Source organism: Ambystoma mexicanum, chromosome 8 (genome assembly GCF_040938575.1).
Source record: "Ambystoma mexicanum isolate Mex_15411 chromosome 8, UKY_AmexF1_1, whole genome shotgun sequence".
Taxonomy (NCBI): domain Eukaryota; kingdom Metazoa; phylum Chordata; class Amphibia; order Caudata; family Ambystomatidae; genus Ambystoma; species Ambystoma mexicanum.
Genome location: NC_090929.1, coordinates 34,031,850 through 34,046,916, shown reverse-complemented (window position 1 = coordinate 34,046,916; position 15,067 = coordinate 34,031,850). Strand labels below are relative to the sequence as shown.

General features: G+C 47.8%; 1 protein-coding gene across 1 annotated transcript in view; it reads right to left on the bottom strand.

Annotated features, from left to right (window-relative positions):
• Positions 1-14,789, bottom strand: part of DOLPP1 (dolichyldiphosphatase 1) — a 158,252-nt gene extending 143,463 nt beyond the window's left edge. Inside the window, exon 1 of the mRNA XM_069609216.1 lies at positions 14,426-14,789. Coding sequence (XP_069465317.1) covers positions 14,426-14,501 — 76 coding nt within the window. The 5' untranslated portion in view covers positions 14,502-14,789. The remainder of the gene's footprint in view (positions 1-14,425) is intronic.
• Positions 14,790-15,067: the final 278 nt, after the last annotated feature.

The window sequence follows — 15,067 nt, the reverse complement described above, 5'->3', positions numbered from 1 at the left end:
AGGCCTTGGTTAGGTTTGCAAGTGCACGTCCCAGACTAGCTTTCATGCCACTCCCTTCTCCTAGCCATCTGTAACGCTCACCTGATTCCCGTAGAGGCGCCGGTCTTGACTGGGCGTATACCGTATCTTCAAAGGTGATATGCAACACACGGCTGGCTCTTTGGGCTGGACCTCTGTGCACTGTATGTCTGACTTGAAGGGTGAGATGTCTGCAGATAGAAAATATGGGATTAAGGAACTGGGTTATTGAATGTCTCTCTCTTCTTCCCTTTCTCTTCTCCTGTAGAACCCCAAAGGTTAACGCTCTCACCTTAGGTAAGTGAACGCCGTGCTCTCCATCTGCCTTGGGGCAGGGTGCTGTAACCAGTTTCTTCACTGGATAAGGGGAGCAGGCCTCTTGACTTCAGAGGACTGCTGTCCGTCGTTTACTGCACGAACGGTAAGTTTCGAGTAACTCTAATGTCTTTAAAGTCTTTAGTAATGATGTTTCCTGTTTTGCAGGGTTCCGGCGATGGTGGATGACGGGCTGAAGTGAGTTGAAGATGGAGCCCGTGTGATGAATAGAAGCGCCTGGAAGCACGTAAGTAAGCGCTTGTTGCCTGCTTCACGATGCGCTCTAACTGTCTTTTTATTTTGCAGGTACAAGTTCGGAGCGGCTGCCGGGTGCCGGAATACCCACTGGGTTAGATGTGGAAAGGAGTAATGGCACGTGAGTATTAAAGTTCCCCAATGTCTTTAAACGCACCTTGTTTTGTCTTTCAGATGCCGGAATGCAGTGTGAAGACCTCCGGAGCGCACGAAGAGTAGGTAAGCCTTTGTCTTTCAGATGCCGGAATGCACCGCGAGGCGTTGGTGACAGCCGATGGACCAGGTAAGTGAAGAGCTGTCACTGAAGACCGTAATGCTAACCTGTTCTTTCTTGTCTTTATAGGTGTTGCTGAAGACTGGATTCAGGATGGTAAGCTTTTTTCCTTAGGCCCAGGATCAGATGCAGAAGACACGATGAGCGTTCTGCTGCAGAGGATGCAGAATAACGCAAAGCAAGATTCATCCATCGGGTGTGGTTTAAATAGCCTCCTGTAGTGCTTAGGTGTCTCCTTCCACAGCCACGCCTAAGTAAGAAAAGAGTTCCTGCTTTCCAGAAGAGTTCCAGTGTTCTGAATCTAGGGAGTGGCTCCTGCCCCACCCAACAGGAAAAGTAGTTCCAAACAGAAGAGGATCAGAGGCTCAACTGGCAGGCAAGTAAGCAGCATGGTCTGCTGCAGGTAAGTCCACCCAAGCATTATGAGCCCGGCGCTTCCAGCGCTGGGACTGGGCATATTTATGAGCCTGGTGCCACTGGCGCCAGGACTGGGTCCAAAAGGTCCCAATTGGGACTGGTTGGCACTCGGAACCTGGGTTATGGATCTGCTTCCAAGGGAGTTGGGAAAACCCTGACCTTTTGGAAGCAGAGATCATGACACCATCCTGCCAACCAACCCTACCTCTGAAGAGTTTACTGGCGATCTTCGGTTGTTCACGGATGCTTTAGGCCTTCTACGCTTTGCTCTGCTGCTTCCAGGGATTGCAGTGGCTTGGCACTGGTTCCCAGTCCGAGCTGCTACTCTTTGCTTCTCCATGCCGTCCATGATACCAGTCTGGATGGGAGCTCAGGCTTTTGCTTCTCTCGGGTATATGTCTGACAGAGCTTCTGGGAACGCCTCTACCATCAGGTTAGGGTCCAGCCCTCTGTACCGTAGGTGTCCTGGGTCCTCTACTGCCGCCAGGATTCAAATCTCCTGCTTCCTTCTGGGAGGGCTTCTCTTAATTCCCAGTCATCCTTCCCCTTGATACGAATGGTATTGGCCGTTCTAACAGCATCTAGTCCACACATCTTGATTCTGCGGAACGTGCCACATGAATATGTGCCTCTTCCTCGTCTCACTAGTTAAGTCGTTATTCCTCACTAGGTTGTTTCTTGGGGAAGTGACCAGGTCTATTCTGCAGACATACATGGAAGTGTTGAGGGTATTAGGTCTTCTACAGAATAGGGTTGGGATATAGGGGAATTATACCGTGCATCTCCCGAGGGGGTCGTTCTCGTCCCATTGGGGGTTCCCTTCCCATGAGATCCACCCGCTGAGTACCACCCCCTCACCTCACTGGCCTCATGGGAAGGGGGCTCCCCCAGCCCCCTCATGGAAGCAGTGACGACATCCAGAGATTCATCCATAAGACACCACCACGACAGAAGGTTGCCAACTGCACACACATCGTTCCATTCCTCTTAAAACCATCTACAACTGGGTCAGGCACCGCTTCAACAATGAATCGTAGTACTGATGCTAAAACCACCACTGTGTCAAGTAATAGCTCACAGCAGTCTTTCAGTGCACCAAAGTGATGGCAGGCTGAAAATAAAAAAGGAACATACAGAGTCAAAGAAAAGCATTCTCCAGTGCCTGTTGCCAGTTTCTTCTAAACCAGCATTTCACACCGCGGAGCAGTGAGCGGAGGGTGTGCAGTCATCTGCAGTCCGCTGCAGGAGCCTACCGAAGAGACCGAGGCTCCCATCCCCCTACCACCTACCACCCCAACAGACCCAGCATCAGAAGCGTTCCTTCGAATTTTGCGGAGCTCCTCCAAAACTATGGAGGGCAATAAGCCCAAAGCCTCTTCATGCAGCAAAAAACCAAAGGAGGTAAGACTGCCCCCCCAAGACAACCATTTCCATCCCTCCGCCTGTAACGAGCTCCGTAAGCTCTTCAAACTCTATGAGCACAAGGAACATAGCACCAAAGTCTTTTAGCACGCCTAAGATGGATCTGAACACTGCGGAGCATGCTATAGCTGCAAAGTCAACTAATGGGCCCCCTTCCAGTTTAAGCACTTCAGCGAACTTTACATCCACCAATCCTTTACACCCCAACATAGCTGCTCTGGCTATCTCGGGGCAAGCTAGTGCTAAAACAACTTTAACAAAAAACAGCTAGGTCACAGACTTAATGCCAGCTATTACGTCGAGTCTTCCACCTCTACCTGTGTCCCCGAAGCCCCGGTCTCCCGGCGTGCTGACTCCTGTGATCCCCGTAGTTCTGGCGGACTCGGTGGGCTTCTGCTCGCCCTCTCTGCCTTTGCGTCCGACTCCGGATCGCGGCCCTACCCCCGCCTTCCCGTCTTCTATCGGAGGCGAGTGGAGCCCCGGCTTCGGATGTCGGAGGACGACCAGCCGGGGCCCCTGAGCAGGGGGCTCTGGACGCGGGATTGAGTGCTGGCCCTCCGTGGGTGGGGGGGGGGGGGGTTTGGGACGCCTCTGTGGGCTTCGGCGGGCACTCCAGAGAACCAGGACACCCGTGCTTCTCCAACGCTGCTCCTCGATGTGCAGCGGCCGGGGCAAGGGGGCCCCTCGGAGGTCTCTCAAACGGCGTCAGCACCCGGACCATCTGCAACGACAGTGGCTGTGGTAGCACAGATCCATGCTTCCACTGTCCCAAAGATACAAGTCAGCACCCATACAAACTACCGGGCTCTGCCCTTCGCAGCCCAGACAATCGATTCTGCCCTAACAAATGAAGGTGAAATACTGTCGATGCCCAGTGACACCCTAAGGGCCCCCCCCATCTGAAATCAGGTCTTCCTAGCGACGGTTTTCAGCCAGAAAAAAGGCTAAACCCTCCCTTGTGTCATACAGATCAAAGCCCTCATCCTCAATCTGAAATATATGATTCTCTCGAGACCTCAGTGCAAAAGGTGAAAAAGAAAAGTCCATAATAAACATGAAACAGAAGCCACTTAGATCAAAAAAACCAGGGAAGCAAACACTACCTGCACCACTGCTTTCCCGCGCATTTAAAGACTTCATCAACAAGCAATACAAACGAAAGCTGGATCAGACAAATGAACTATCTGATGCCGAAATTTTGGAGGCCATCCAGGACCTCCCGCCTGTAAGCAAATCAAGGAAATTAACGTCAGGGACACCTAACCAGGCTCAAATTCAATTGGCCATCCAAAATCAAATACTAGGTTCTAATAAGACCCAGAACGAGCCCGGTGCGGAGACACTATCAACAGGATCTGCGGTAAATACAAACAAACAAAGAGCCGCAACGGGTAAAGGAACCCAATAAAGAAGCCTCGGCAGATCATTCAAACGAAGAAGAGCCTGTGGCTACTGGCCTCCTAAACAAGCCACTGCCACCAGAAACTTCCCCGAAACCAAGTAATCAGACTAATAGCCAAGAACTGGGGCCAACACAGGGAAAACAAATGTCCTCGACACCGATCCGGGGCAAGGAACCTAGAACGACCTCACCTCTGATCGAACCTGAGCCTCGACCTCTTCCAGTTCGTCTTCATTTTGACGATGGCCAAACCCAAACAGACGTGCTTTTGGAAACCCTTGGCTCATCTATTCAACACCCCTCGTGGCCCCAATCTCCTCCAAAAAAAAAAAATCGCAGACTCAGCGAAATAACTAGCGCAGGACACAAGGATTCTCCATCTAAAAAAAACAGATCTCCCCATAATTATGTCTACAATTACAATAGCCTTAGCACCATTTGGAAAGCTTTATGAAGCGATCAATGTGACATTGAAAGACAACTCAGTATTAACTGCAATGATGCATTCCAAATTGATTTTTGTGGCAGGCTATATTACAGCTTTAGATCAAAGAAACAAGATCCAGAACGAGCTGTGGGACGCAAAAATAAAGAAACTAGAAGGCCTTATTCAGCATTTCAACCAACCGTTGAAAACAACCTTGGAAAAGAACACGCAAACTGAAGTATGTTCCAGTCCACCTGTCGTCGCTCCAATTTTTAAAAAACAAATGGAACATTCCCTTCAGTACCCAGTGGTTTCCTCATTAGACCAGAATGGAGCAGAAACCCTGCAACAACAAGCAACGACTGGACCAAAAAACAAGCTTTTGTTGAAAATCACCACGGTTAGTGACTCCAACTCTAACGGATCACAGAGTGTGTCGCCTTTGGATCCTCTGATGTCAACTAAAACCAATCAAAAAGACTCGACTAAAGAAAAATCGAAGTTGCTCTGCAAAAAACAAAACCTCAACAATTCAGTTATTTGCATTACTACTTCACCTAAAACCACAGAGGACTTCATAGTACATAGCTCCCTGATGGAGCTAACTCAGCACTTCGATATAACAGAGGAAATATCAACGCCACCACCAAGAGTCAACTATCAGTCTCCTGAAATTTCGAAAAGCCCAAACCAGGCATCAGTCGAGGTTAGCACCAGCCCTACAGCAAAGAAACAAGAAGTAAAAAATACTAAATCAAAAATCAATGGGACAGAATTGACACAGCAAAGAGATCTACCATCTCTAAGAGATCGACTAAACCGAAGAACCTCTCCTGTGAGACATCTAAGAAAGAGCCAAACAAGTATCAGTGGCCGGCGGCTAGAACCGACCCGGCTCTTCAAAAATCGAGCAAAAAAGCACTAATCACTACATGATTCTGAACAGAAATACAGTCCTTAGAACTTTAAAAAAAGGTGAAACTCTTGAGGAATCTAAACATCAGATGACTTTATTCTTATTGAGCCATATAGAAAGAATCAAGCAAAAGCCTTTCTACACATAAAAACCACTGCGCTCGAAGAAATCGCCCAAGAAATATACGTGGAGTTGGCCCATTTGGGTTTCAACCTTTACGAGATGAGATCTCTCAATCCAAAAGAAGCACAAAGAGAAAATTACATGAAATCTCTAAGAAAAAACTACAGGTATAAATCCCAAACAGAACATCTTTATGGACCAACAAGAAGGGAAAGAAGCCCACGTTGGACAACTAACAAAACTCAAAAAACCAGTGGATTTATGCCACATGGTTCCACTCCAAACGTTCGCCCAAGATACCCCAAAAGGAGTGACGAGAGAACAGCCTATAGAGAGGACTATAGACACAAACAAGAGTACAAAGAGAACCGATCCTACCCGTCAAGCCATCGACTCCATACTCAAGAGGAGAGATCGTCGACAATTACCAACAAATCTACAGAGAAAAATGCAGATCAGTCGCCGATCCTCTCTGAAAAAATTACTGCGAAGGGTAAATGGAATTGGTTCCGCTCTATCTTAACACCAGGAGACAAAAGATAGCAACCACCTGGGGGCACACTGCCGGAACAACTCGCCCCTTACCATGTACAGTCAACGGACTCGAATGAAATCATAAGCATCGCATCATGGAACACCAGAGGCCATGTCCATCTCACCAGGCCAGACTCACGACTTAGGCTTACATGACATCATCTGCCTACAGGAAACGTGGCTGCAGGAAAAACCAGATTTAGATGGCTACTGTATTGAAATCTCACCAGCATTTAAAGGACCCCTGGGCCGACCCTCTTCGGGCTTACTGATAGCGATCAAATCAGGATGTGGCATATCTTTCACAGAAGTCATAACCTGCAGCTATGAAATTCTGGCAGTGATAACTACATGGAACTCTGTATCAGACTCTACCAAGCGTTGCACTTCAGACTTGGTAGCTATCATAAACATCTACTGGAGTCCGCAAAAGATTTCCACTGTGAATATGTGCGACAAAGTGGCCCATACAATCGACGAGATCGCTATCAAATACAAATCCCCCAACATTTTGATTTGTGGCGAGATGAAGACAAATCGTATGCTACAACTAGGGGTCGGGCGTGGAATTCGATTATGAAATCTAGAAATCTTTTGAATACGTCCACTGTCACGCAGCATGTTTCGCCGATACCGACATGGGAGCGTGGCGGGTCTTCCACCACTCTCGATTACATCTTTGCCTCCGAATCGGTTTTTCATAACATAATTGCCTTTGAAGTTATCAAAACCAAGTACAGCGACCATAATCTACTAAATCTCACTTGCAGAAGTAAACGGCCCATACCTCAGTATTACGACACCGTCATTGAGACCAACTCTCAAAACACCCGGCTACGCATGATGGCCTCTGATGTCCATAAACTTGCTGATCAATTCTGCATCTTAACGTCTGATACAACATCGAGAACGGTAATGGCAAGATAGAGTTATATCCCTCTCCTTCTTCCTTTCAAAAAACCAAGGAAAATCTGTAATCATCTTCCCATTCAGCACACTCATGAATACAACACAGTCTTAGCCAGCAAACGCCGATCGTTGAGAAAACTAAAGAGAGGCAGCGAATATGAATCAACCAATACTTTGGGAAAAACTTTCGGTAGAAACAAGACTCTATAAACAATGGCTGAGAAACTCAAGAGATGCATTATACCAGTCGGACGCCGAGGAGATGTTGAAGGCTCTGGCAAACAAAAAATCTCGAGACTTCTGGTCTTTAATCAACAAATCAAACAAACTCCAAAACTCACAGATGATAAATCCAGTACCTGAAGGAAAATGGACCGCCCATTTTCTGAATTTGTTTGAGCCAATAAATGGAATTAACAACGAACCAGAAAAACAACAGGACTCAGTCTGGGTGGATTTGACAGAGATCGACGAGATCAAATCAATCATTTTAAAACTGAAATCGTCTAGAGCCCCAGGCCCTGATGGGCTCGCGAACTGTGATCTCAAACATCCGGACGAATGGGCAAATCTTATTAGTTCAATCTTCGAAGTTTGTCGAGAAACCCAAACCATTCCAGACTCATGGAAAAAAGCTCCGATTGTTCCGATCTTCAAAAAGGGAGCCAGAGACGACCCTCTGAACTATAGGCCAATAGCCTTGCTGGACGTCATTGGAAAGGTTTTTGCCACAATCCTGCTAAGCCATTTTCGTAATTGGGCTGCTACTGCTGGATGTTCAGATTTCCTGCAAACAGGATTCCAAAAAAACGCGAGTATGAGTGCAAATATACTGTGTCTGAACTTACTCAAAGACAGAGTTTTGACTGGATCCCCTCGGATGTTCCTAGCGTTCGTTGATCTGTCTGCAGAATTCGATAGAGTGGACAGAAAAAAACTATGGTCCAAACTCAAGTTCTGGAAATGTCCTGAGGGTATTCTGGACCCGATAATCAACCTTCACTCAAACACCAGTATAAAAATCTGCTTAAACAACCAAGGTTTAACGTCCACCAGTATACCGACTTCGCGTGGAGTAAAACGGGGATGCCCTCTGGCCCCCACCTTGTTCATATCTTTCCTCGGAGATTTTAAAGAAACTCAATCTACCATAAGATCTTTTCCACCCAAAATAGGCATTACTCAGGTCCCGAGACTTTTATACGCAGACGACCGGATATTGCTTGACCAGACCCAGGTCGGGTTGCAACGACAATTGGACAACCGGTCAGCCTATACCACCGAAAACAACTTGGAAATAAACAAAACAAAAACCAAGATAATGATGATTTTCCAAAAACCAGGGACAAAAAATAAAGGCTTTCAACTGGTTCCTCAACGACACCAAAATAGAATTGGTTGAGTCTTTCAAGTATCTTGGTGTACAACTCGACAGTACGAAGTGGGCCAGGAATCTGCAAAACGACCTATGGGCGAAGTAAAAGAATCTAGCTGCTCAATTGAGAGCAGTTGATAGAAAATTCGGCAAATTCTCTCTACAACCAGCCATCACCTTTTACAAGTCCAAGATTATCCCCTCGCTGACATATGGCATGGATGCTACCCTGCCTATTCCTCTGGGTATTTGGCTTAAACTCGAAGGATTTATCTGGAGATCCGTTCTGGGCTTACCCAATTCCACCGCTGTAGCTCCGATACGACGGGAACTTGGCCTTGTCTCCCTAAAAGCTGTGGTGGATATTTCCACACTACAACTTTACAGGAAAGTCATTCATCCAGAGAGCCTTGAAATCTATCGCATGATCGGGGAAGAGATTGAAAAGGGTAATAACCGGACCATGACCAAATGCGCTATGGATCAAAACCTGAAACTACAGGAAATTGCATGCAGCAAGGAAGATCTAAAGAATAATCCTGCTAGGACTAAATCCAAAATGCAACATACAGACTGGATCCTGACTACGGAAAAAACAACACAGAACAAACTCCTAGCCCATCTTCCAATGACCATTAACAAACTAAAAGAACCAATGACATATTGTAAGAGATATCCTAATAAATCATTGATGAGAATCTTCAAAGCCCGCCTCAACGTTCTGGAGACGCAGGAAATTCTTGCGATCAGAACAGGATCTACGGTAAAAGCCTATAGACTGTAAAAACCCTGAAGAAACAGAATCCATCAGGCATCTGCTAATGCGCTGTCCCGCCCTGCAACAAGCAAAGATCGCCTTTTTCAGCCCGCTGACTGTAAATTAGTTTGCGGGTAACGAAGAAATCTGGCGGAATCGTTTAATCACTGGGGACAAGACACGATGGCACACGGCGTCTGCCAAACTTTTGAATTTAGCGATCGAAAAAATTAAATCGAACATTGCCATTTGACTTTCGTACATCCCTTTTGGTGGAAGCACTGTTTTGTTCTTGTCCCCTTGGTGATGTCTATCATGAACTTTTCTTTAGTGCTACGGAAATGTTTTTGAGTCCTTGTAAAAATCTTATTTTGATTATATACAAGTAATAAAAAAAATAAAAAAGCATTCTCCAAAATGGCTTTACAGGTATGGGAGAGCAGTGCCCTTAGCCAGCAAAAAGGTACATTTACTCCAGCACTCTACCTGCAATTGAGCTACACCAAGCGATTAATGCCCCCAAAATGTAACGTGCTCAAAAACACTCCACCCACTCATTCTGTCCGATTATTGCCAAACATTTCATCTTTAAAAAATGCACAACATTCAGAAAGCAGTCTCCCACAAGTCTTATCACATACTTTAGCAGAATGCAATAAAGCCACCGTCCCCGCTCCACATGCGTCCTGCTAACAAAATGCACTAACTTGCCATTCTGTGCATACGGGAGGACAGCACAGGGGCACCGTGCTTGTTTTGGAAGCAAGAACACGAGGAGCAACAGAGGTTGGAATCCCGGATCTGCGCTTAGAAACCCAACTCTGGTACGAAGCAGGCTACACTTTTTTTTTTTAAACCACCACAACTATTTAAACAAGAATACAAACAAAATTATTAAAACAAAGAAATATGATGGCTGCGTAGCTTACCCAGGCTCACCTTTAAAGAAACGCTCATGCTGCCTACTCCGGTCTTCCACAGTCACCATATTTAAATCATCATCATCATGAGCACTTAAAAAAATTCCCACAAGAATTCAAAACCCACTACGCTCAAACCAATACTTAAAAGCCCTCATCGACCTGAAGAGCTCAACAAGCCATCAACCAGCTTCTGCACCACGTCAAGACAATTCCTTGCATAAACCAGGACAAGGTGCGCAATGCCTACAGGAAACCTAAGCGGCTAGGAGCGTACCCGATAACCTGAAACAGGAGGGAGCATCCTCCTTGTTAAGAGATGCATCATTCTTGGGCTTCGCCCCCCTCTGTTAGTGAGACCCCCAGCACTTTTGCTTCATCAATGAGTGGAGCCTTTTCCCACTCATTAATTCTTATAGGCTCCATCTTTTGGAACTCGGTTCTCTGTGGGGTACTTTTTCAATAGAGTCTACTACCCCTAACCCCCTTTCTTAAGGCATCTGTATTTTACTTGTGCAGCGCACAGCACCTTATGGACAGCGTTGGTGGTAACAGTTCGGGTTCTCCTTTGAGATTCTTACCTTATTCTTTCTACTGTTCTTAAGGAAAGCTTTATATTCAGAGATTGGCACACACCACCTTCTGTGGAGTACCTTTCTGCTCCTGTGACTTTCTAGTAACAGACACCCCTCTAATTATGGCAGGTGGAAATGGCCACTTTCTACCAACTATTTTCTTTACCGCAAACTGTATTCACAGTCCCGATTGTGCACAATAGGGTCACCCAAGTACTAACTTGGTGGTACCTTTCTTTTTTGCCATTTCTAGAGTGGTTTTTCTTGGTTAGCCCTTCTTGTACCATTCTGGGAGGGTGAGGTATGTGTGCGTTTTGCCTTTGGCGGGAACACTTGGGTGCCCCCGCCTAGGCTCCAGTGCGTCTGGGCAGACAAGAAGTGAGGGAGGAGTTATGCACTCCCCTGCCTTTCGTCTGCCTGAATGGAACCAGCTGCCACTGGGGTCTGGCTGTCGTGATTGGACAGCCCCCCACCCCTTTCTGTAAACTGCTGAGAGATTGCAGAGGAGTGTGGTGAAACTGACAGGTGAGGTTCCAATTATGAAAAGCTAAAATCGACCACTGAAAGCTGAAGTAACCGAAGACTACCAGAGACGCATGCAGACCCTTTGCAACACTGAAGCTACCGCTGCTGTCCTGACTCAGTTTTCTATGCGACAGATGAACTCCTAAGAGAATGACTCCTTCCCTTTGGCTGTGGGACCAACTAGCCCCGGGATGAACTACAATCTGAGCCATCTCTGAAGGTACAGTGGCGTTCCAGAGCTGCAGCCTGTGAATACCAGGAGACTTCCGACCCAATCGAAGTTCATCGACTTGCCAAGGGAGAATCCGTCCAAGTCTTTGGTGAGCTCCAGGTGAAAACTCCAGAGACAATGTGACTCATCCAAGTTCCCTCACCAGAGCGGAGGACTCCAGGAATCGAAGAAGATTGACTGGATGAATTGTGTCCTTTGTTGGTGCTGCAGAAAACGAGCCAAAAATCACAGACAGACTGACCAGAGAAGCTGAAGAAATCTGTGCCAGAGGTCCTTCCTCGAGAATGCTGCCGATGAGAGATCCCGTCCATTGTCCTGCCAGACCAATCCGGGGGTAGTGTCTAGAGCTGCCACATTCAGGCGAATCCAGCCACAAACATTTCTTCAAACCAAAGGTGTTGGAGGGAAAAGGCATTGATTACCTTGATCCAAGAAGTCCCTCCAGCACGTTGGTAGTGCAATGACAGGTTTCCAGGGTGTCCACTCTTATCTCTGACCCAAGCCGCTGCTCAAGTCCCTTTTTGAACTACTTTAACAGGGTCCCCCATGTTGCGTTATTCTTCTAAGTATCCTTATTTATAGGCTAAACCTAGCCAGAGGAAACCTTTCTGTCCTGCTGCTTCACAAGACTGAGCCCTCCCCAAACTGCCTTTTATCTAGGGTTGTGAATTGGCCTTTAAAAGCCTTAGCATGCAAAGAGACTGCCTCTAGAACCTTAAACTATACTGTTTGACTAACCCACTGTTTTCCTTCCAAAAAGACTTGGTTTCGCTAACTAAATACAATTACTCTATACCTGTGTGTGGGTGAGTGCACGTATTACAGATAATACAGTAGAACTGTCATTAAGTGTAAAAAGCTGTAACAATTGTAACCGCAAGCAACTACAAACTAAGCAGTGGCCTTTGAAAAGTATCTACAAGCAATCTTGTGTTTTCATTTAATATGCCAAGTATTTTAACACATTTTGTATATTTTTAAGTGTTTCTTTGATGTGCATTACCAACTGAGTTCGGTGTACTTGCCTAAAGCTCATATCTTCCTCTTATAAGCTTAACTGCTCTGCCCCTCTACCAAGGTTCCACGAGTAGTACAGACCGATACCACGAGTTGGGAATCAGTACAATTGGGATCACTTTATAAATTCTTACCCCAAAGCAGACTTTAGGCAAACACTCCTATGCAAACGTACCTTGAGTATTTGGTTATTATCAACTGATGGGTTACCATAGAAGACCAGAAGAGGTGGGCATTCAAGAAAGCAGACAGGCCTGGCTGGCGACATTCCACACCCACTACATATTCTACCTTGCCCTATTCTCTGCAAAAATCAACCGAGCTCAAAAGCGGTGCCATCAAGGTCTCAGCCCACTCCTCTAAACTACACACGATCCCTCCCAGCCCCTTATACCCTTTGTATGAAAGCATTTTATTAAACGTATAAAATAAACAAATTTGCACAAAGAAAACCTAGCGCCAACACTGGCGATATGTTACTTCCAGATGCCCAGGAACCACCAGAGCCCCAGACAAGCCAAATATGATCTTTGGTAACAACCAGAAAGCATAGCTCACTTGCAGCCTTTCTGGGATGGTGGCCGCCATCTGAGCCGCATTAGTGCATAGTACCCCTCGTGTATGGCACACCCACACTACCTCAGATTTGTGATACACGAGGTCAAAACTCCCAGATCCACGCCCACCACGATTGGGAACAATAAAAAAAGGGCAATCTAACAAGAGTCCTATGTCAATCTGAATTAGAAACTGAACCAAGTACAGTAACGACAATTTATAATACTACTGCCGGCCTGATTGCAAATAATCAGTAATTATTTGCAACCCTTCAACCCAAACCTGCAAGCTCATGTTATACATTGAAAAGGTTTAAAGTTTATGTATACTGGTTTATGCCTAACTGGCCCTCACTGGGGGGGCACTCTACTGCCCTGACTTGGGGGCAGGGGGTGGACAACAACTTCTCCACATACATGCCTAACTGGGGCCTCACTTGGGGGGGGGGTCACTACTGCCCTCACTTGGAGGCAGGGTCAACAACTTCTCCACATACATGCCTAACTGGGGCCTCACTCGAGGGGGGTCACTCTACTGCCCTCACTTGGGGGGGGGGGGGGCACATACATGCCTAACTGGCCTTCACTTGGGGGGGTCACTACTGCCCTCACTTGGGGGTGAGGTTCAGCAACTTCTCCGCATACATCCCTAACTGGCCTTCACTTGGGGGGGGTCACTACTGCCCTCACTTGGGGGTGAGGTTCAGCAACTTCTCCGCATACATGCCTAACTGGCCTTCACTTGGGGGGGGTCACTACTGCCCTCACTTGGGGGTGAGGTTCAGCAACTTCTCCGCATACATGCCTAACTGGCCTTCACTTGGGGGGGGGGGTCACTACTGCCCTCACTTGGGGGTGAGGTTCAGCAACTTCTCCGCATACATCCCTAACTGGCCTTCACTTGGGGGGGTCACTACTGCCCTCACTTGGGGGTGAGGTTCAGCAACTTCTCCGCATACATGCCTAACTGGCCTTCACTTGGGGGGGTCACTACTGCCCTCACTTCGGGGTGAGGGTCAGCAACTTCTCCGCATACATGCATAACTGGCCCTCACTGGGGGGGGGGGAATAACTCTACTGCCCTCACTTTGGGGGGGGGGCAAGCGGGGTCACCCTACTTGGACTCATCTTCTCAACAGGCCAGCACCTGCAATAATCCACTTTCACAACAAACCTTAACCACCCCCTCAAAACACCCCACTGCCTTGAAAGGGGCCATCTTCCTTGGAAAGTTAGCAGGTTGCATGCTGCACACGTGCACGCAAGCCCTGAGGGAGGGGCCAGTCACTGGAACACCTCAACCCGAAGTACTTGTGCACAAGAAGGGGATTCAAGGACCCACTCCCCCGACCCACCTCACTTTAGAGCGACCACGCATGCGCATGCACAGCCCTCCACCCGCGCATGCGCAGGGTTCCACCTGACCCACTCCTCCCACCCGGACCCGGGGCTCACCGGCCGGATACTCTACGTGTGTGAGGGACACGGAGCGCCACTGTGCCGCCAGCGAGCACTGACCGACGGCCGCCATCTTACCCGGACACCGGGTGTCCGCGTAACCAATAAACGGCTTCCGTGCAGGGCGCCGTGCCCATTGACTGCCCCACACTGCACAGCTGACACGCGCAGCCAATAAGACGCTTCCAAGGAAAGCGCAGTGCCCAATAAGAGGCGCCGAGCTCAGCTGATGCTGTCACCCAATGAGGGCTCAGTACTTAGCTCTGCGCCTCCAATCTGGCGCGTGGTACTGATAACCCGCCCCGCCGTGATGGGTACAACAACGCAACGCAGCGCAGGCTTCAAGTCACGAACAGCCAATGAAATGCCCGAGGCCAGCTCAGCAAAACAGCGTGCAGCCAGAAACCTAGCCAATGAAAATGGGTCAGGAGCACAGGCGACGTCCTCCCAGCCGAAGAAGGCGTACCCGAGCGCGCCATCCAATCACGAATTGCAATGTGGCTGCATTGGCGGTAGCTTGAGGCACGACGCCGCTGCAGCCGCCATCTTGGGCACGGAGGGCCGTTCGATGATTCCTGCTACTTCCTGTTATATATTGCTAAATTTCAGGAAGACCCGTAGACAGCACTAGTGTTTCTG